At 42.5% G+C, this 21,898-nt stretch overlaps 1 protein-coding gene across 1 annotated transcript; it reads left to right on the plus strand.

Annotated features, from left to right (window-relative positions):
* The first annotated feature begins 11,168 nt into the window (after nt 1-11,168).
* Nucleotides 11,169-17,156, plus strand: TNF (tumor necrosis factor). The gene is made up of 4 exons (XM_061622118.1): nt 11,169-11,727; nt 13,346-13,376; nt 14,136-14,201; nt 15,265-17,156. Exons 1-4 carry the CDS (start codon nt 11,542-11,544, stop codon nt 15,690-15,692), a joined length of 711 nt encoding a protein of 236 aa, XP_061478102.1. The 5' UTR covers nt 11,169-11,541; the 3' UTR covers nt 15,693-17,156.
* The last annotated feature ends 4,742 nt before the right edge of the window (nt 17,157-21,898 follow it).

Consider the following 21,898-nt stretch of genomic DNA (forward strand, 5'->3'; position numbering starts at 1 on the left):
TAAAGGATAAGATTTATGCTTAGGTTCAGCTTAATGACCTGCTGAATGACTGCCTGTCATGCAGAACAGAAATACAAGTCTAGTCATATCTGAAAGGGAGCACTGCTCAGATTCTAAAATCTTCCTACCATTACAGCACAAGTTTCACCGACTGAGGAATTGGACTGTCCAAGGCAGGAAGTGGCACAAAGGTGAGGAAAGGTATATGTGTTGGGAACAATTTTGGTGGGTAGGCACAGCAGTAACACTCACAGATGGGTAGGTAAAAGGTATAAAGCCCTCTTTGCAACGAGAGTCCACAAAGGACTTATTTGACAGTGCCATAACATCACTTTTTCTTCTTCTTCTTTTTTAATTCTTGTTTTATTCTTCTGTTTATGGATTAAATGACGTTTCATGCATTGTTTTGTTCTGTATTATTTTGACGGGCATTGTGCTAAAGATTAGCTAATTTAGCTAATTAAATTTAATTAAATTAATTAATAGCAGATGAAGATGATGATGACAGCTGAGCATTCCTCATCTCTCTTTCTCTCTCTCTCTCTCCCCCCCCCTTTAAAGTTTAACACCAGTGCTGGGCCTGCAAAGAGAGATCTCTGGGCAGAGGTGAAACTGACTTGCCAAAAGGTCAAATGTGGGAAACCCACTTGTCAGTTTCACTCTTTCTGCTGGTGCTCATGCTGCAACCAGCAGCTAGCCGGCCTGCCTCCAAACTTTCCCTTAAGACTGCAATTGGACTCCCGCCAAACTGAAACTGCCTTCTTCAAATTTGCACATAGTACTTCAAAAAGCAAAAGGCTTAGGGATGAATGCATGGCCATAGGGGAAGTGATATATCTCAGTGGAAGAGCATCTGCTCTGTGTGCAGGGGGTCCCAGACTCATTCCCCAGGATCTGCAGATAGGGCTTGGAAAGACCTCTGTCTGAAACCCCGGAAAGCTACTGCCAGTCAGTGTAGACCATACTGAGCTAGATGGACCAGTGTCTGACTCAGTATAAGTCATCTGCCTGTGTTCCTTCGATAGACCTGTTAATAGCTATAAACATGTCCATGCTCAGATGCAGTAGTTGATGCTGGGGGGAAATAACAGAGGAATGCAGGAAATTGGCTTATACCAGGCCAAGCTGTTTGTCCATCTAGCTCAGTATTGACTACTGACTGGCAGCAGCTCTCTGGGCGGGGTAGCCAATGTTGTGCTTTCCAGATGTTAACTACAATTCCCATCATCCCTGGCTATCTGCCATGCTGGCTAGGGCTGATGGCAATTGTAGTCCAACAGCAGCAGGCAAGCACTTTCCCATCCCAGACTACCTGGTGCTTTTTAAACTGGGCATTTTATTTTGATGGATTGATTGTTTGATTGAAATAATTTATATCCTGGCTTTCTTCATTGAAGTGTGCTTGAGAAAGCTTATAAACCAACAATACAATATTTAAAAGAAGATCAGTTGGTAAAACATCAAAACAGGGATGGAAGAGAAATTCCATTTAGTTTGCGTTTAATGCCGAATCTATCAAATGTACACTTTCCAAAACAATATTAGAATATGAATATGAGAACTGAAACAGAGCCATCCTTCGAAATTTGCATTTCTCCAAGTTTTGCAATGCAGCTCTCCAACCAATATTTACAAAAAGGCAAACATTAGTGGAAAGTGTGCATAAAAACGAATATCTTAGTGGAAATAACATACAAAAATGCATTATATTAGGAGAAATTACTTGCAAAAATGTGTACGTTAGTCAAAAATGCATGCAAAATGTGTTTATTATATGTTTGCACTAAAACACTAAAGAATTTTCATGAGGATTTTAAAAAAATCTGCAAATTGCAGCAGAAATATAGAGAACTGAATTTTACACTGGAAAAACAAGAAACTGAGCAAGAATTGAATCTGGGACTTTCTGCGTGCAAAGAATCTGAACAGACGGGACATAGGAAGATGCCTTACATATACACTGATTGGCAGCAACTCTCCAGAGGGCCAGACAGTAGTCTTTTCATGGACAATATCGTGTAGATAACAATGAGCTAGACAGATCAATAGTCTGGCTCAGTAGAAGGCAACCTCCTGTGTGCCATTTGTAGACAGGAAAATGTGTGAACAGTCCTTGCCTGACGACTCAAACTGTAGAACTGCAGTTGCCTGTGATGCCAGCAGAGGGGAATATTTTGTCACACAACATACCTTCCTGCGCACCTCTGCAAATCAATAACAGAGGCGGGAATCATTGCTTAATTTCTGAAAAGAGAGCGGATTGGTGGGTCTCTTTGGAACAGTTGAATGAAGGGGGGTAGCCCAGAATGATGAAAAAACATAAGTAAAAAGTCACAGTTTTATTCTATTTATGTAAATTAAAATTGTAAAAAAAGCCCTACGCGTTTTTTTTACAATTTTAATTTACATAAATGGAATAAAACTGTGATTTTTACTTACTTTTTTCGTCATTCTGGGCAACCCCCCTTCATTCAACTGTTTCATTGAATGACATCCACTCTCTACCTACCTCGGGTCTCTTTGGAAGTCATATTCCGTGCTTTAGAAACCCTTTCCCCTAATCCCTAATGTGCGGTGTCTGGCTGGGATTATTTGGTGGAGAGGGGAAAGTCACTCTGCACACCTTGCTTAAAGACAGGCTCCTCTTAATTGCAGAACATGTTTCTGAACTGAGCACCAGCATGCAGAGTAGGTTTAAACTAGGGGTAGCCAACATGGTAACCCCGAGATATTGTGGACTACGACTCCCATCATCCCTGACCATTGGCCATGCTAGTTGTGGATCATGGGAGCTATAGTCCAAAACATCTGGAGAGCACCGTGTTGGCTACCTGGTTTAAACCCTAGCTGAAATTAGCTGTTCCTTCTTTTAGGGGGGACAGGAGGGTATATATAGGCAGCTGTTTTCCAAGTGCAGGTGTGGGGAACTACAACTAGGGATGGAACTACAACTAGGGATGGAAAGATCTGTCATTCTTGATTCTCCCAGTTTCTCATTTTTCCAGTCTTAAATTCAGTTCTCCACATTTCTACAGCAATTTGTGATAAAATTCACCAGCATTTTAGTGAGAGCTTCGGCTGTGGGGCGGTATATAAATGCAATAAATAAATAAATAAATAATAGTGCAAATTTCTCCTAATAAACACATTTTGTAGGCAGTTTTGAGTAATGTACACATTTTGCAAGCAATTTCTCTTCATATAATGCATTTTCGTATATTATTTTAACTCACATACTCATTTTTATGCACATCTTCCCCTAACATGTGCATTTTTGTACACATCAGTTGGTTACATTGCAAAATTTGAATAAGTGGGAATTTAGAAGGATTGCTGTGTTTCGGTTCTCATATTGTTTGGAAAGTACAAATTTGATAGATTCAACTTCAAATGACTTAAAATTCAACTTCAGTCCCATCAAGCGTGGCCAAAAGATTCCCTATCTCTAAGTTAATGTAACATGGCGCACATCTAACTAATGGTGAGCATAGATGCAAGAAGACAACTGACAGAGGATCTTTTAGCTGTCACATGAGCCCATCTGCCTAATTGAAATGACAGACAGGCACACCAACGAACTGAAAACTAAATGCTGTTCAGCCATTGTGCCCTTCCCCACATGCTTCAGAGGTGCTTTCAACCTTAAAAATGGTTTTAATCACTGTGTATGTGCTTGTTCACTCTTTTGTAGCCTTATTTATTTTTAAAAAATGAATGCAAAACCAGTCTTGGAATTGAGGCTTCCCAATGATGTCACAAACACTAGCCAATCAGGGCCATGCACAATCATTACCTGCTGCAATGATGTGGAACCATTCCCTTCCCCACCCCCACTCCTCGAAATGTATGTTTTGACTGAATGCAGTGAGGGTTCTTCCAAAGTGACTCCACTTCTCTCAAATAAAGGTTATGTCTGACCACCCTAAACAGAAGTTGTGTACCATCCTCCCAAGTGTCAAGGACAAACTTACCACATTGCTGCTTCCATTAATTTCTGGTCAGGGACAGAATGGCATAAAATTCTCCTTAACAGTTGCAGGATGATAGAGAGGGGTCAAGCAGATGACCATTGTATGACAAATTGTGTAGGCTGCTCCAACACCAATCTGTCAGGAGAGAGAGAGAGAGAGAGAGAGCCTTCTCAGTGGTGGCTCCCTGCCTATGAAATTCTCTTTCAAGCAAGACAGGCCTCACATCCAATTTGGTTATCATTTCAGTTGTCAGGCCACCATTTTTTAATTTTTCCAGAACTTTTGATTGTTAGTCTCTCAGTATGACTTTATGTTGCTAATGATGTTTAAATTGTATTGAATGTTATCTATCTATCTATCTATCTATCTATCTATCTATCTATCTATCTATCTATCTATCTATCTATCTATCTATCTATCTATCTATCTATCTATCTATCTATCTATCTTTCTATCTATCTATCTATCTATCTATCTATCTATCTATCTATCTATCTATCTATCTATCTATCTATCTATCTATCTATCTATCTGATGTTTAAAAGTGGTAGTTGCACTTTTTATTAAATGTGTAAGATAGAAATGTTGGCAACAAATAATGTGAGGTTAAAAAAAAATCCCTCTCACTCATCGCTTAATAGGAGGATATAAATGATTACACTACCATCATGGAATGAGGAATCTTGCCCTTAAGAACATAAGGAGAACCTGCTGGATCAGGCCAGTGGCTCATCTAGCCCAACATCCTGTTCTCACAGTGGCCAACCAGATACCCATGGGAAGCCCACCAAGCGCAACAGCACTCTCCTCTTGTGCGGTTCCAGCAACTGGTATTCAGAAGCATACCGAAAATCGAGGCAGAGCATAGCCATCATAGCTATTAGCCATTAGTAACTTTATTAATAACTTTCCAAGTATTTATCTAATGCTCTTGTAAAGGCATCCTTGGGCAGTTTGGTTTTCTACATGGGACTCGGCCAATTCCCATTGTGTGTGGTGCAGGCAATGTTTGTGTGTGTAAGCCCAGACTCCATCCATGCTCACCACTGGGTCCAGCCCTTCCACCACTGGCATACAGCCACCGACTCACAGCCATGTGTGGTGCACCCAACCTTGTCCTTTGGTAAGGCACCATGGGAAATTCACACTTGGAAAATGGTTGTCCATATTCATCATTTCTCTACAAAGAAGATCTCTGAGGTGATATCGAAGCATGCAGCACAGAGTGGTATTCCTCTACAGAGAACTTTGGGGCCAACCCTACCATTAGGCAGAGTGACACAGTGGTCTCCGGAGCTGATTTTTGGTGTAATGAAAGGGCAGCAGATTGTTGGCTATTTATTTATTTATTTATTTTATGGGGAGAGGTGCTTGAGGGGTTTCCTGCCTCAGGTGCCAAAATCATATGGCCAGCTATGCACTTTGGGCCCCTCCCTACAAGAGTATAATCTGCAATGTTATAGCGTTGTGTCCTCCGTTAATTCACCGTTATCCATATGACGTACAGATTTTCGCATTCACAAATCTGCATTAGAAATACCACCGAGAAACCGATATGCTTTCCTAAACCGATTTTTGTTACATGAACCACCCTGTTCAGATTTTGTAAGTTCAGGTCTGTGGCTTCCTTTATGGAATCAATCCATCTCTTGTTTGTTCTTCCTCTTTTTCTACTCCCTTCTGTTTTTCCCAGCATTATTGTATTTTCTAGTGATAATCAACTGCATTAATGCCTGTGCACTCAGATGCAATGCCGCGGACTTTTGTGCAATAGGCGGTCCATGAGCATTCCTCCGTCATACGCCAAGCCCCTTGTCTCCTTTCCACCTAATAGAACATTCACAAACCTGCACATCCGTGGGAAGTGGAACTAAAAAAAAGAAGATATACATTATTGCACTCTTCCGAAAAAGCACGAAAAGCAAACACCCATTATGGGCCAATCACTGAAAAGGGGTAGACTTAGGGGAGTGGCCAATGCTAAAGCAATTTAGAAAAAAAAAGGCCACACGTATGGATGCTTGATAGTTGGGTTTTCACAATAATCCGACCACAAACAGGGCATGTACCGAATATGGAAAACACAGATTTTGCAGCTAGATATGGATGGGCCCCTTGATTCAGAAGAGGGACACGTGTGCTGCTCTGCCTCAGGCAGGAAAATGTCTTTGGCTGACCCTGAGGGCCATGGTTTCAGTTTCCAGTTTGAAAAATGGAGGGCAGCTTGGAATCACAAGGATGAAATTGAAAGTGAACAAATGCTACTTCCTACTGACACAGCTTATGTGGAAGCCAAGAAAGGGATGAAATTCCTTTGGTGAGGTAATTGTAGTAGATTGTCTGGATTTTCCGGCCTGGCAAACCCAAGCTAGCAAAATGAGTGATTTTCTACAGGCAGTTTCATTTCTACAGCCTTTATGATTCTGATTGCATACTACCACGGCAACAATCTTATGCATGTTTACTCTGTCCCATTGTGTTCAGTGGAGCTTACTTATTTCCAAGAAAGTACAGTGAGGATTTGCCTAAGATTTGCAACACTCATGAGAGATTGCTTAGGTCACAGTTGCTCAAATGCGGTGATGGTTGGTAGCTTATACGGCCACCAAATCAACCCCATGCCACGTCATCTACAAGTCAATGGAGTACAATTGCTCCCTTTCACTTGTATGAAACTGGATAAGGGGTTCCAATCTGAATGAACTGTGAGAGGAAATGCTTAGGAAAATGTGTGTGTGTCATGCGTGTGCGCAGCAGGGGGAGGGGAACGCCAGATAGATCCCCTAGTTACCAGCAATATCTCATTTCATTTATTTATTACATTTTTATCCCATCTTTTCTCCAAGGAGCTCTAGACAGTGTATATGGTTCTTCCCTTCTTCATTTAATCCCCACAACAACCATGTGAGGTAGGTTAGGCTGAGAGACTGTACCTGGCCCAAGGTCAACTTTCAAAATGATAACCGTAATCCATGTTCTGTGGCCACACCCAATGCTCATTATGGGCGGAGGGCTTAGCTACTGTTTCTAAAAGAAGCTCTGAAGGGGATCATAATGTGATCATAAAAATTAGGGGAAGTGAAAGGTGGGATTTATGCACTGCCTTTAAAAAAAAAGAAAAAATGAGGTGTGGATACACATACGTTGACAGAGGGCTGTGGATGTCAGCACAAAATGGGTGCTATGGGCAGCAAAAAAAGGTGACAGTACTCCATTCCAGTGAGTACTGTCACAAAAAAGAGGCAGTGTGATGTAATGGTTAGAGTGTCAGACTAGGCCCTGGGACACCAGGTTCAAATCCCCACCCAGCCATGAAGCTCAGTGGGTGACCTTGGGTCAGTCACTGCCTCTCAGCCTAACCTACCTCACATGGTTGTTGTGGGGATTAAATGGGGGAGGGAGAGAACCATGTACTGTATGCCACCTTGAGCTCCTCGGAGAAAAGGTGGGATATACATAAAATAGAAAGCACTGGGTTTATGGATTCCATTTCACTCATCCATCTTTTCCCTCATAATTTGAACATAGTCATAGCCAGTTTAATTATACACCACATTTTCCACAAATACATCTGCACTCAGAACGATTCACTTTAAAACAAAAACCCAGACTAAATGCAGTATCATTATTAGTAAAATTAAGTAATTTATATACTGCTTAATTGTCAAGGTGGTTTCTAAGCAGCATACAAGTATAAAACTAGTTGCAAAAATATCACACACATAGTTAAAAATACAACATTAAACAATTCCATCAAAATAGTAAAATAAAGATCCACAGTTAATATGCACAGTAAAGCAAGGCTAGTAAAATAGCACAACAATTAAAAAAGAAATAAAGCAGCAATTTAAAACAAGTCAGGAGGTCGATACTACAATAATGATATATAATAAAAAGTATGATGTCACTGCAACATAATCAATCAATCAATCAACAGTTAACAGTTCATTGAATATACATGATAATTTAAGCGAGTCTAAAGGTCACTCACCCCACCTAAAGCCCACCGGCCAAGATGGAGGCCTAGTTATCTTCAAGGAGGTCATTTAGCTCTGGGCTGAATCACTTCAGGTGTGGGCTCATATGACATAATGCTCCTCCATACCAAAAAATCCTTCCGCATACAGAACTAACATGCCAGAAGATTTGTGGTCTAGCCTTTTCCCGATTTTATTTTTTGTACGGACAAGAATTGAGTGCCTGCTGTCTGAAACAGCATGGTCCAAACACCAGTTCTATATTAGAATTAGGCCAGAAAGCTAGCAACATTCCCATTCCTAGAGAATTTCCCAATTGGGCACAGATCCCAGCAGGGACTGTATCAAAATCCAGGACATTTTCCAGCTTGGTTTCAGAGGCCTATATGGTCTCTAGCTATCCCCAGGTCTTGTTAAGTCTGACTTTCTTGACCTTCCCTACAGACCCCTGCGGGTGTTAAGATCGGCAGATGGGGCTCTCTTAGTAGTTCCACCATTGTTAGCTGTGGAATTCCCTCCCCACAGAGATGCACCTGGAATCTCTGTTCCATAGATTTGTCATATCCTGTGAAGAAGACACACCTCTTTTCCCTGGACTTGGACACCTGAGATATATAATTTTAGGACACATCCCATTCTTCTGATTGTAAATTGTTTTTTAATCTTGTATTTTTATATTGCTGTAACCTGCCCTGGAACCTTATGGTGAAGGGCAGGTAAGAAATCATCATCATCAATATCATCATCATCATCATAATTCTGCGTCAGATCTACCAAGTAGGGTTGTGGATTCCAAGAAACCTGAGATGAAGGGGTGGCCCGCCCTGGAGCCTGGGAGCAAAGGGGCAGGCCTGGGAGTCAAAGGTAGGGCCCTGGTGGGATAGGGGCAGGGCCTAGTATTTCCTGGCCTCTTTCCATCCTCCTTATCCCTTGATTAAAGGATCCAAATTCTGTGAATAACACAAGAGAAGCCAAAGGCCCTGATCCCAAAGGATATGTCAGGTGCATACGTAGCTGTTCGGCAGAGTGTTTTCTTTTCAGAAGCTGCCCTATATGTGACTCCTGTATTGCTCTTTAAACATTCTCTGTTTCAAAAGGCAATCTGGGAATTTGGTCCGAGAGGAGTTTAAAGAGGAATAAAAATGTTGCCATGCATGCCAGTGCCAGTGATCCTTCAGACTTAGCCACCAATTCCAAACAGGCCTTTGAAACCTGTGTGTTTTAAGAGCGGGTTCTGAACACTCAGTGACTTCCACACTGCTGTTTAGTGTGGACTCGCAGTTGCTTCTGATGCAAGTTTTATGCGGCATCCACACACATTATCCTCATCATAATGCCATACCATATTCCCTCCCTTTCATCTGGATTTAATGTTTCTGTGGGCTTTTAAAAAAATGTTTTTTACATAGGATTTTTCATGGAGATGGTAAATCCAGATTAAGCTGGAGAGAAAATATGGGATGGCGGTTTGATGAGGCGCTGCATGGATGCTGGACAAACCTTGCATGCATGAACACCAACAAATCCACAAATAAATTGCTATGCAGAAGTGCCTTCAATGCTACATAAAAAAACAGCCTTGCGCCAGAACTGATTACAGGACAGTTTATGTGGTTAAAAAAAAAAAGGCAAATATATAAAATCACAAATAAAAGGTGGAACCAGCAGATAAAAGAACCACCAGAAATACTTTAAAATAATAAAAATGGTTTTGCCTGATGCCTAAAAGAAAGCAATGTTAGCACTACCAAGTAAGTCTCAACCAGTGGCTGGGGGTGGGCATCCATAATCAGGGGCTCCACAGCTGTTAGCCCCACAGTGGTCTCGATATAATCTGAAGGCACATGAGGACATTGCCTTGCTAAAGTGAAGCAGGTGTGATTGCATGTTCACTACTGCTACTCTGATCAAAATCAGAGCCTCCGTCTTTAAATCCCCCCGTTAAAGACATGAGATTTGATTACAGACCTTATGTATGTAAGGGCTATGCCTGTAAAATCTTCAGAGCCAGGCTATGGTCTGAAGGCACATGAAGCCACCACCTTGCTGAAGCTAAGCAGGTCTGGGTCTGGTCAGTGCGTGAATGGGAGACTGCATGGGAACCACATGTATGCTGCCTTGGGTTCCAGGGTGAAAGAAAGGTGGGGTATAAATGTAATAAATAAATAAATAAATGTGTCATGTCCCCCCCCCCCGCACCTAAGTTCAGGGTGGTGGTGGCCCAGGACAGGGCACTATCTCTGTGGCAGCCCCTAAGTTGTGGAATTGTATGTTCATATAGTTGTCACCTGCCCTGGGACCTTATGGTGAAGGGTGGGGTAAATAACAACAACAACAACAATATAATCAGTGCTTTTTTGTGATGATACTCACAGGTATTGTCAGGCCCAGGATATGACTCAGGAACCAGACCAACGGCTGTAGCTCCCCGGGATTGGGACCCCAGCTCTGCCTTCCGACAGGTATGGAATACCGGCACCTCGTTTTTTTGTTGCCCATGACAACCGTTGGGTGCGGGCACCCACAGCACTTTCGTCAATATATCGGTACGACCGGCACTTCATTTTTTACCGCAGAAAGCACTGATAATAATCATAATGCATGATTTGTACCTCGCATCATTCTCTTGACACCCAACAGTAAGGCAAAACCATTTGCTCTTTGTTATTTATTTATTATTGCATTTATACCCCACCTTTCCCCCCCAAGGGGCTCAAGGGGGCGGACAAACATGGTTCTCCCCCTCCTGATTTTATCCTCACAACAACCCTGCAAGGTAGGTTCTGTGGAAAAATTCCTGGCCCAGTGCGGATTTGAACCCTGGTCTCCCAGGTCCCAGCCCAGCACTTTAACCACTACACCACACTGGCCTCGAACACAGGAGCCTGTGTCCATGTAATCCAGTATTGTCTACACAGACTGGCAGCAGTTTTCCAAGGTGCGGGAGGGCGCGTGGGGGGTTACGTCCTTCACCTGACGCCACCCCCCTCCCCACTACAGAAAGGCCTTTGGGGGATGTCCCAGCAGCAGCAGCAGCAGCGGGCTTTCTGTTACAAGCTTCCTCTTTCTGTTACGCTTTTTCCCTCTTCCTCCTTCCACAACTGGCAGCCTTGAGCTGTGGGCGGGGAAAAAAATCTTGTCTCTCTCCGAGATCACAGGGCTGGCGAGGAGGTATATAAGGCAAAGCCGGCAGCCCTGAAGCATCCAATCTTCTCTCCAAAGAGCCGCACACCCGTCGAAAGTCAAGAAGGGTTGACAAGGGAGAGGCGCCAACCCTCCTGCGCAAAGCATACTCGAAGAACCGCACCAGAGCAGCACAAGCGACACTTCTGTGACAACTTTTATCTTCGACGTGTGCGGCTCTTGGCACAAAGTCCCTCGCTAGAATTCTTGAAGGCATCCCTTGAATCGGCGGTTTTTTTCTTCTTCTTTTGTTTTGAATTTTGAAGTGATCTAAATTCAAAAAAACCCGCGAAATCCGCCTGGCGAAAAAAGGCCGTCGCTTCCCGCTTGCTGATTTGTAATCCGCCTTGGCCCCCCGTCCTTCCACCTCGACGGCAGCGCATCCATCATCCGAGGCGCATCCGCTAGCGATGAGCTCCGAGCATTTGGTGTACGACGTGGAGAAAGGGGACCACAAAATCGTCGTGGTGCGCGAAAAGCCGCAGAAAGACAGCCGCTGGAAATGCCTAACCGTCTGTTCCCTGCTGCTCTTGATCGGGGCCACGTTCGTTTTTGCCGTCTTGCAGTTCGGCGCCTTCAAGCAGTCAGAACACCAGGTAAGCAGCAAGGGTGCGCGTGTGTGCGTAAGAGAGAGAGAGAGGGAGAGATGGGGGTGGGTCTTCATTGGTAAAAATTTGGTGGGTTTTCACGAAATGCACAAACACATTACAGAAAGGGAAAAAATGCAACCCCATACATTGAATGATGGAGAGAAAGGATGCAAACTGTTTAAAACAAATGCATAATAAAATAAATAGCCCAATGAACATCATCACCATTGACAAATTTGCCTTGTTGTAATTTAATCCCCGCTCCCAACAAGCTCAATGACTAAGAATGACCCTTTTAGAAGAAGCAAGGTATACTTACACTGAATTTGGCAAGTTTATAGGAAACATTTTCAATTTATAAAAGTCTCCAAAGTTAACTTTGTTTGTTTTTAAGTATTTTTTTAAAAAACTACAACCTAGATTCTGATGTAGGAATTAAAAAAAAAGTTTGCCAAGTTAGATCGGCAATGACACCTGAACAACTGTGGTGATCTATCAAGCTGAACTCGACCCACTGCCACCCATGACCTCTGGTCTGCCAGGTGCTTGCCGTGCCAAACTCCCTGGTTTTGCCATTGCAGGCAAACAGTAAATACTGGAAGGTGTTTTTTTTTCTCAGCCCATATAAGTGGCTGTGTAGATCCTTCATGAGCATCTCAGGTGGCCAGAATATCTTAAGAGGAGCTGAAATTTTGAAGAGTCCTTGAGGCTATCAATTTGGGCTTCAGAGGAGCTGGTGGCCCAAGGCTTACAGAGGCAGGGAGAATGCATGTCCATTTCTGCTTGTGTGTACACACATGTTTACTCTTTGGAGATACTGAATTTTGGGCACGTTTTTTAATTTTTTAAAATATTTAGTTTTAATTAACACAATTAAAAAACCAATATAATAAACTACTACCACCGTTGTTACAGGATCCAAGAGTTACATACACAGCTGAGGCTGAGATACATACAGTAAAGTTTCTTAGGAAGGTGACAGTTATAAGCACCCCTAGTATGTCTCCAAAATGACCATTGCTGAACTGGTGACCCTCCCTTTGAATTAACATAGGTGAGAAAAGGGAACTGCTCATCCAAAAGGCTGTCTTGCTGCATTTCCCTCCCTGGCTAGTTTGCACTGCTGTTAATTTCTCCTCTACAGCTAATTGCCATACTCTGTGACACCACTCCTAAACAGCAAATTTCTCAGTACTTTCCAAACAATGCTTAATTTCCATTTGCGCTGCAGTCAAAACCTCAAAATTCAGATCTTTCTGTAGCACCTGTTTGTTTCCCCACCACCACCTTAAAGTAGGGAGTAACACTAACATTTGGTCTTGCCAAATGGGCTGTCCTACTGTGTCAGTCACTGATAATGACCAAAGAACACTTGCCAATCTTATGATGGTGGTCACTGAGTGGCTTATTGGGATCCAATGCCCACTGCATCTCTACAGGGATGTGCAGTCAGCTCTGTTATCCCTATAGTTCTGCCACTTTGCAAGGCTGTTACTCTTACATCCGAAACACACCTCATATGTGTTGGACGTTTGTAACACCAGCTCAGTTTGCACAGTCACTACACGAATAACATTATTACAAATGTATTCACCTCATTTCCCCATTCCTTTTCTTTTTTCAGGATGCCAGGGAAAACAGAAACTCATTTTCTGGTAAGTTCTTCCTAACGGCGACATTTTCTTAAGAAAAACCTCCCAAACCTGACAGTGCAATGGCCCATTCCCCTTGCTGAAATCTCAGGAGTCCTAACTTGCGGGGCTTCTCTCTGTCTTCCCAGACCATTGGGAGACAGTGAGCAGAACCTGGCCAAAAGCTCAGCACCTTTTAAGTGCTTCCTCCTCACACTGAAATAAGTGAGATTTGAAAATAATAGACCTATAGCAACAACAAAAAGACCCTCCCCACTCCCCTCCAATTAGACTGCTAAAATAAAGAAAGCTGGATTTTGGGGTGCGAGGACTTGATTCAGTTCTGAGGCAGGGTACACACACCATACATTCACCCCTTAAAGAACTATAATACCCAGTACCTTTAAACTATAGTTCGCAGGATTCTGTGGAGGGAAGTCATGCGATTTGAATGCACCTTAAATGTAGGGTGTACAGAGGAAACAAATCTCTGTGCTAAGCAGCTGGTCACAGGCACCATGGTCTAGTTGGTGGATCTTGGGGTTTTAGTCAGATGCACAGCAGATCCTTTAAGCCTGAAATCTGCCCTCCCCTGGGCTAGACTACCAGCATTGTTGAACTGCCTACATCTGCAAAGGGAGACTTGTCCGTGGCACATTTAAAATACTGATTGCCTAGCCAACTGAAGAATATGCTGCAGCGACAAGTTAATCAAGCCTTGTGGGGTTCCTTTAAAGAAGATGATGTATCATCTGACAATCTGCCTTCTTTTTGTCTTTGCAGAAGGGTTGCCGGACACAATGAAAGTGCAAGCCTTGATGTCCAATAAACCAGCTGCCCATGCCATTGGTAAGAGGGTGTTTCAAAGTTGCTTAAAAGGGGTTTCTGGAGTTGGGTTCCTTTTAGGAACATAGGAAGCTGAGTCAGACCACTGCTCCCATCTAGGTCAGTACTGTCTACACGGACTGGCAGTGGCTCTTCAGGGTTTCAAGCAGGGGACATCCGATTTGGAGATGGAGGGGATTAAAACTGGAGCTTTCTGCATGCAAATCAGATGCCTACCATTGAGCTATGGCCCTCATCCTTCTATAGCTTTGATTAGATCACAGTAACAAAAGTGAGGGTGTTACAGTGACTGAAATGAAGGAAAACAGAAACAGAAAATTTTTCTGTGGGAAAAAGAGCAGATTATTATGGCTCCTTGAGGATTAACAACTTTATTATGGCATAAGCTTTCATGGACTACTGTCCACCATCAGATGCATGGAGTGTTATCCTGAGATACAGAGACAGAAAGTGAGGCAACGGGCCATCCCTTAAAAGAATGGAGTATCAAGCAACCTTACAATGAAGCATTCTCAATAAGGGGGTACTAGATGAAGCCATAAGCCCAAGAATTTATGATAATGACAGTGAGTTGCAAGGTTCATACTGAAAGTACGTAATGAGTAGGTTGAGAGATGTTGACTGGTCAAAATGTAGCCAATGGACTTCTGGGCTTCCACAGCCTGATTCACCATGCTATCTACAGCATTATTTTGGCAAAGCTACGTCTGGGCCTTTTACAACATCTAGTACTGAAACATTTCAGTTATGAACACATTTTTCGGCCTCCTTGAAGCTCCAAGTCTTGATCTTTATCCCGTGTAGTTGCTACCAGAGTTTGGCGGGGTCATGGGTGCACACCAATTAAGGCTCTTTCTGCCCAAAGGACTCTTAAAGTAGGAACTGGCATTGTACTCTCCAATCTACCAAAGGAGTAGGCCAAAACAAAGTTCCCCTCAAGGAAACCAGACCTGAACTTTGTAGGCCGAAGCCTTAGCAGAGGAGCACAGAGAGGGGTTCTTTACATGTGTGGACAAGTCGCTCTCTTTGATACTGATTGGTTTTTCTACTGACCCTTCCTTTACAGCTGTTAGAACACCCAACAAACAATTGGTCTGGACGACAGATGTGGCACCTGCCATACAGGAGAATGGTATGCAGTTGGACAAAAATGACAACTCCCTTGTAGTACCTTCCACTGGACTCTACTTTGTCTACTCTCAGGTCATGTTCCATGGTGACACCTGCCCGGAGTCCCCTCTGCTGCTCAGCCACACCGTATCGTGGTCTTCCTCACAGTTCAATTCCAATGTGGACTTGCTGAAAGCCATCAAGTCTGTCTGTGAGGGCGGAAGTGACACCCAGGGCCACAAGAGTATGTGGTTTGAATCCATTTATCAAGGGGCTGTCTTTAGATTGAATAAAGGAGACCACGTGTGGTCCAAAACGGAATCTTCCCAGTATCTGGACTTTACCCACCATGGACAGATATATTTTGGGATTGTTGCCATGTAATGGAAGCCTCTTGCTCTATGCCCTCTTGGCCTTTAGTTACAACTTGCTTATTCCTCCTACTCTGGTCCTCGCTATTTGAAATACAAATTAACGTTGCTTCTTAGTATCCCTGGCTATACAAGGGCCGTCAAAAAGAAAGGGGAACTGTGCGATGCTCACTTTCAAGTCTGAAAATTTGCTGATCAGAAACAAGAGATTGATCCCTGAAGTGGCACCCGGTGTAGGAGTGGTGTGTCCTGGGAAAACATGACCCAGCGTTGTTGTTATTATTTATTCTTAGTTAATCTAATTTATTTATTTATATTTATTTATTTATTCAAAGGGAGTTTGGCTGGAAGACTGAGCGGGTGCTGAATGTATGCTTCTTTTGTGAGCTTAGAACCACACCAATGCAATAATAATGATAATGCAATGTTCTAAGCATTCTGTGAATTAGTGTTTTATTTGCAAATGCATGTATAAGGGCTGTCTCTGACGACGCTGCTGGATTATCACACTTTCTTTGGATACTGTAGGTTGTATCCAATGTTTGTACTGCTTAGTGTAGATCCACTGAAATGAATGGACATGACTAACTTAGGTCTGTTCATTTCAGTGGGTCTACTGTGAGTAAGTTGGTTACAACCCTGTGTAATGTGTGAAGCTGCCCTCAAATGTAGGGATTTCTCAGGGCTGGCCAAAGGCATTTTGCTGACTTAGTCAAAGCAATAAATGATGCCCTCCCATGCCATCAAGGTGCCTTGTATTCAAGGCCAAATTGTGTTGGCATAAAATCCCGGAAGATCTTCCTGGCTGTTAAAAATACAATAATCATAAATAACCAAGAATTTGACTGCCCTTTCATGACATCCCAAACCAACTGCCTGAGATGGCTGCCTCACCCTGCCTAATAGCAGGGCTGGTCATAGTCCCATCCACCATGGGAATATCTGGTAGAAACGTGTGTGTGTGTGTGTGAGAGAGAGAGAGAGAGAAAAAAATGTGTCTGTGATACCAAAAACAAAAGGAATTGTGCTCCTTTGAACCCAGCTCCAGACACCCTTCCTCAGATCATTTGTATATATACTATGTATATCTGCTATGATTTGAATATGTTGATTTAATTATGTATATTACATGAACTTCTCCTGAATTTTGGAAGAGGACCACGCTGGCAGCAGGGTCCTCAAGGTCTCTCCCAGTTTACTGAAAAAGAGAGAGAAAATCTCTTTGATGATGTTTGCATCAAAGATGCAATCTGACGTCAGAATATCTGAGATATTCTAATTTTATTTACTCTGATGGCACAGTATATTTTATGCTGAAGTGCTGTGCTGTTGCCACAAAAGCAAGGATTTCAAAAGGGGAAAAATCTTGTGACTTAATTTTTCTTTAACAATATTGCTTATTTATTTATTTATATGGATATTTATTTTTGTTGTCTTCTCTGTATGGCACATTGTGGAGAAACTACTACTATTGTTTTATGTTGCTCTGTAATCTTCAATGAGACCAAGCAATAAAACTGCTATTTTTTTAAAATAAAAAAACCTTAATGGATGCCTTGAAATGAATTGATTAGCTCAGTTTTATTTGTTTTTGCCACGAGCTATAATAACCACAAGCTACAAGTATCATGACTATAAATACTATAAAATAACATATGAAATGAATATCACAAAACATCAGCAATAAAACATCAGTTATTTATTTTATTTAATGTTTGCATTTCTAAATGGTGTACATGAAAGCAAAACATACATAAAACAACAGAACAATTAAATCATCATAAAACCAAACATTGCCTTAAATGCCTTCAGGAATAAGAAAGTTTTCATCATACACCTGAAGTTCAACCAGGAGATGCTTGTCTAATCTCAGCTGGGAGGAAATGTCGCAACCTTGGGCTCACTACATGGAAAACATGTCTGCAATCTCCTTCAGAACCCATGGATCCGCAGATACTTTTGGACTCCAACTCACATCAGCACCAGCCAGCATGACCAATGTTCAGGTATGATGGAAGTTGAGTCCAGCAACTTTTAGAAAGCCACAGGTTCCCCATCCTTGATCTACTGCAGGAACATCAAAGTACTTTTCATGACGTTTTGTTGCATCCAGAGTAAAGCAAGCCACTCTCTGATATATGTTTATTTAGGCACTTTTATTTCACCTTTTGATTTAGAAATTCAAAACGTTGTTAAGAAAACAGTTCAAGTTTTTTTCAAAACATCAATAAAAGAGCCATGCATTTTCTAAAAAAGGTCTATAGTAGGGATGGCTAAGAAATTTGATCTTTTAACCAATTCCAATATGCAGTAACCTGATCCGCAATTTCAGGACTAATGCAAGGATCAAAGTGTAGTTGTACACATCTTTTGTGCTTTCTGAACACTGTGACACAGTTCTTTGTTCAAAACCATATCAAAATACATTTACAAATGCTTATATTGAGAGAAAATACATTTACAGTACAATCCTATCGATGCCTTTCAGAAGTAAAAACAAGCTAAGTGTAAAGGATTTCAGCCTTAGAAATGTGTATTTCAGGACTCGGGACTGCAGTGCAGTCACACATGTTGGACTCCAACTCCCATCAGCCCTAGCCAATGTGGCCAATGGTCAGGGATGATGTGAGTTGTAGTCTAGCAACATCTGGAAGGCCACAGGTTTCCCATCCCTTGTGTATTTTGTTTTCAATGCCTGGTAAAAAACTTTTTTACCTTTGGCAAGCCTACCCAGACGTGTAATTTTATTAATGTACATTTCTTTGAAAAATCTGTTGATTTTATCTCTATTTTGATCTTTTCATTATGTCTTCTGTTTTCACTTTGTAAGTCACTTTGGGTCACTTTCTGTGAAAAAAGTGGCTAATGAATGTAAATAATGATGATGATGTTTGCTTTTATTGCTATTTTTAATGAATATTTTTACACCATTTTATGTAAAGCACTTAGAGACTTTTTTAAAAACTTAAGTTGTTATGTTATGTTACTGTTTATTTCTAGGCTGCCTTTTGGCCAAAAAGGCCCCCAAGGTGGCTCACACACAAATAGAAGAACACAAATACAAAATACAATTTACAAAAAATCAGACTAACAAAATCCTAGCATTTCTAAAAAGCAACAACAGCTAACCAAACGCATTCATCTTCCTGGTAAAGGACAGTCCCCAGAGAAATGTCACTAACAGCAGGGGTGAGGGGGCAAGGCAGGTGGAAAAGCGTGCCCCTTGATGGTCCCAGCACAGTCTCATCCCAGCAGCAGCACCTCTCAGTCTGCAGCTCCTCCTGATAAGGTCCAGGCCAGAGCTTGGAAGATTACTATTAAAAAGCTATAAATTACAGTTACAGTTACATGGCCCAAAAAAGTAGTAATTACTGTTACAATTGCTCTGAAAGTAACTGATTACAGTATTTTACTTTTTCTCAAAAGTAATCAACCACTACAGTTACATTTTAGTAACTTTTAAAAAAAAATTGCCTACAAGGTGCTGGCCTTGGCTGCTGCACATCTAAGTAGCCTAAAACAACATTAAAAATAAGCACGCACACACAGAGGGTATTACAGAACCAGGGACAAGACAAGCAGGCAGAAAGAGCCACTGAAGGCCAATTTAATCTACACATGACATTAATCGTATGGTTTGTCCTTGAGTGCACTTTTTTTCTTTAAGAAATAGCCAGTGCGGGGGTCTGACATAGATTGGGACCCTGGTGTGGTAGTGGAGGCATTTAGCCCTTTGAGTCCTGAACTGCATCACTCCTGCCCCTGTAGTTTGCTTGGGGGGGAAGCTCCCATTCACCCCAGTGGGAGCACAAAGGCAAAACCAATTTTAGGCTGCATTCATTAGAACGGGAGTTTGCAAGTCATAAGAAGTAAACATTCACGTAATTCTGCACTAGTCAGGCCTCAGTTGGAGCATTGCATCCAGTTCTGGGTGCTGATCTAACCAAATTGGAGTGGGTTCAGAGGACAGATATGATAGCACTCTTCAAGTACATGAAAGGTTGTCACATAGAGGAGGGTTGGGATCTCTTCTCGATCGTCCCAGAGTGCAGGACACGGAATAATGGGCTCAAGTTTCAGGAAGCCAGATTTCGACTGGACATCAGAAAAAACTTCCTAACTGTTAGAGCCATATGACAATGGAACCAATTACCTCGAGAGGTAGTGGGCTCTCTGACACTGGAGGCATTCAAGAGGCAGCTGGACAGCCATCTGTCGGGAATGTTTTGATTTGGATTCCTGCATTGAGCAGGGGGTTGGACTCGATGACCTTGTAGGCCCTTTCCAACTCTACTATTCTATGATTCTATGACAACAATGGAGATCATCAGGGGTTTGGAAAACAAGTTCTATGATGAAAGTTTAAGTGAACTGGGTAGGTTTATTCTGGAAAAGGCTTGAGTAGGGGTACATGATGGTAGTTTCCAAGTAACTGCAGGGTTGCCACATAAAAGAGTACAAAGACCTCTGGGTTAGGACTGGATTTAATGGGCTTAAGTTACAGGAGGGTAGATTTTAGTTGAGGGGGAAATGTCCCAAAAATATATGAGCGGCTTAACAGTTGGACCATGTACCCAAGGTCAGCTCCCCTCCCCTTCCCTGGAGGTCTTCAAATAGAAGTAGGTCAGCCATCTGGCTTTCTGGACTAGATGACCTACAAGTCTCCCCTTCAATTTTGTGAGTCTTAAGTGCTTTGAACACTCAAAGCCACATAATAAATAGTAATTGAGCATTATGACAGGAAAGGACCCATTGCCACACCACACACTTTAATATTAATAAAACAAAACCCAAACCTGCCTGACATCCTACTTACAACTAGCCCAGGAGGTGGTCCTGGCTGTCAGCTTCTTCCTCCGTAATCGCCCATTTGTCCCTGTGGAACTCAGCAGGGGGGAGGATAGGGCCCAAAAAGACCATCTGCCCTATACCTTTAAAGAGGAGCGATAGCATTTCAAACCGCCATGGCTTCCCCCAAAGAATCCTGGGAAGTGTCGTTTGTTAAGGAAGCTGAGAGTTGTTAGGAGACCCCCTGTTCCCCTCTCAGAGCTACATTTTTCACTCTGGAAATTGTAATTAGTGCAGATGGGGCCTTTGTTGGCTTTGCCTGTCATTTACTCTGGCTCCACCTTCTGTTGGCCTCCTAGCCTTCCATGGTAACAGCCCCAAGATAAAGCACACAGCAACCCTTTACAAGAACAGTCATTGGTTGCAATGCATAGCTTTGCTGAATCTTGCACTGGTTGCTGGGAGAAATTTAGAAGTGCAGGGTCCCTTCATGATAGTCACAGCCACACCCCCTCTTACCTTTTTTTCTTTTTTTCGCTTGTGGGTTGAGAATGAGATCCTCTTCTCCCACAACGGAAAATGCCACAGGAGTCAATAAGCATGAAGGGGGAGAGTGTTAGCTACTGAGAAGAGTCTTTTCAATGGCCAACTCACCTCCTTTCACTCTGATTGGCTCCAATCAGCAGGAAAGGACAAGGAAGCATGTTAGAAGACTCTTCTCATTGGCTCCCACACTCCCCTTTCATAGGATGCTGGAGACATAGGGACCCTGCTGGGACCTGCTCCCAAAAAAGTAAGGGGTCTAAGATCCCCCAAGACTCTGGATGACTACACCCCTGCTGTACACTAATGGAAATCAAGCTGACTGATGCATTCCAGTTCAGCAGTTTCAAACAGCTGAACTGGGAAATGTGAAAGGTACACTTTCAGGTGGGCAGATGTAGGTGGCTGTCTAGGAAAGAATATTGGGGAGTGGGGGTTGGGCTAGATGACCTCAGAGACATCTTCTGTCTCTATAGGTCTAAGAAATGCCCTTGAGGGCATCCTGTTACACCATGTTTTTCAAGCTGTGCCCCTGAGCTTTTTTTTTTTTTTTTAAAGGATAAATGTGATGAATGGATGTTTGATATGCTTGAAACTGGTACATTCTTCAGAGAGCTGGGATTGGCAACAGATCTCTTCTGAACATAATTGGTGACAAACCTACATTTGTGTCTGGGAGAGACAGGAATGCAGAACTGGTGGTGCTCCAGATGTTGCTGGACCAAGTCCCATCAACTCCAGCCAAGATGGCCAATGGACCTGGATGATGGGGTTTGTAATCCAACAGCATCTTAAAGGCCAGATCCTCTATCCCCTGGTGTAACACATAACATATCAGCACCTTTGGGTGAGTTCAGCACCTGTGTGGGTGTAGTAGGTTCAATATTC

This window comes from Rhineura floridana, chromosome 3 (genome assembly GCF_030035675.1).
Source record: "Rhineura floridana isolate rRhiFlo1 chromosome 3, rRhiFlo1.hap2, whole genome shotgun sequence".
NCBI classification, from domain to species: Eukaryota; Metazoa; Chordata; class Lepidosauria; order Squamata; family Rhineuridae; genus Rhineura; species Rhineura floridana.

Coding starts and splice junctions, on each gene's coding strand:
- TNF (XM_061622118.1), top strand. CDS start 11,542: ATGAGCTCCGAGCATTTGGTGTACGACGTGGAGAAAGGGGACCACAAA. Junction 11,728..13,345: donor TCAAGCAGTCAGAACACCAG/GTAAGCAGCAAG, acceptor TTCTTTTTTCAG/GATGCCAGGGAAAACAGAAA. Junction 13,377..14,135: donor AAACAGAAACTCATTTTCTG/GTAAGTTCTTCC, acceptor TTGTCTTTGCAG/AAGGGTTGCCGGACACAATG.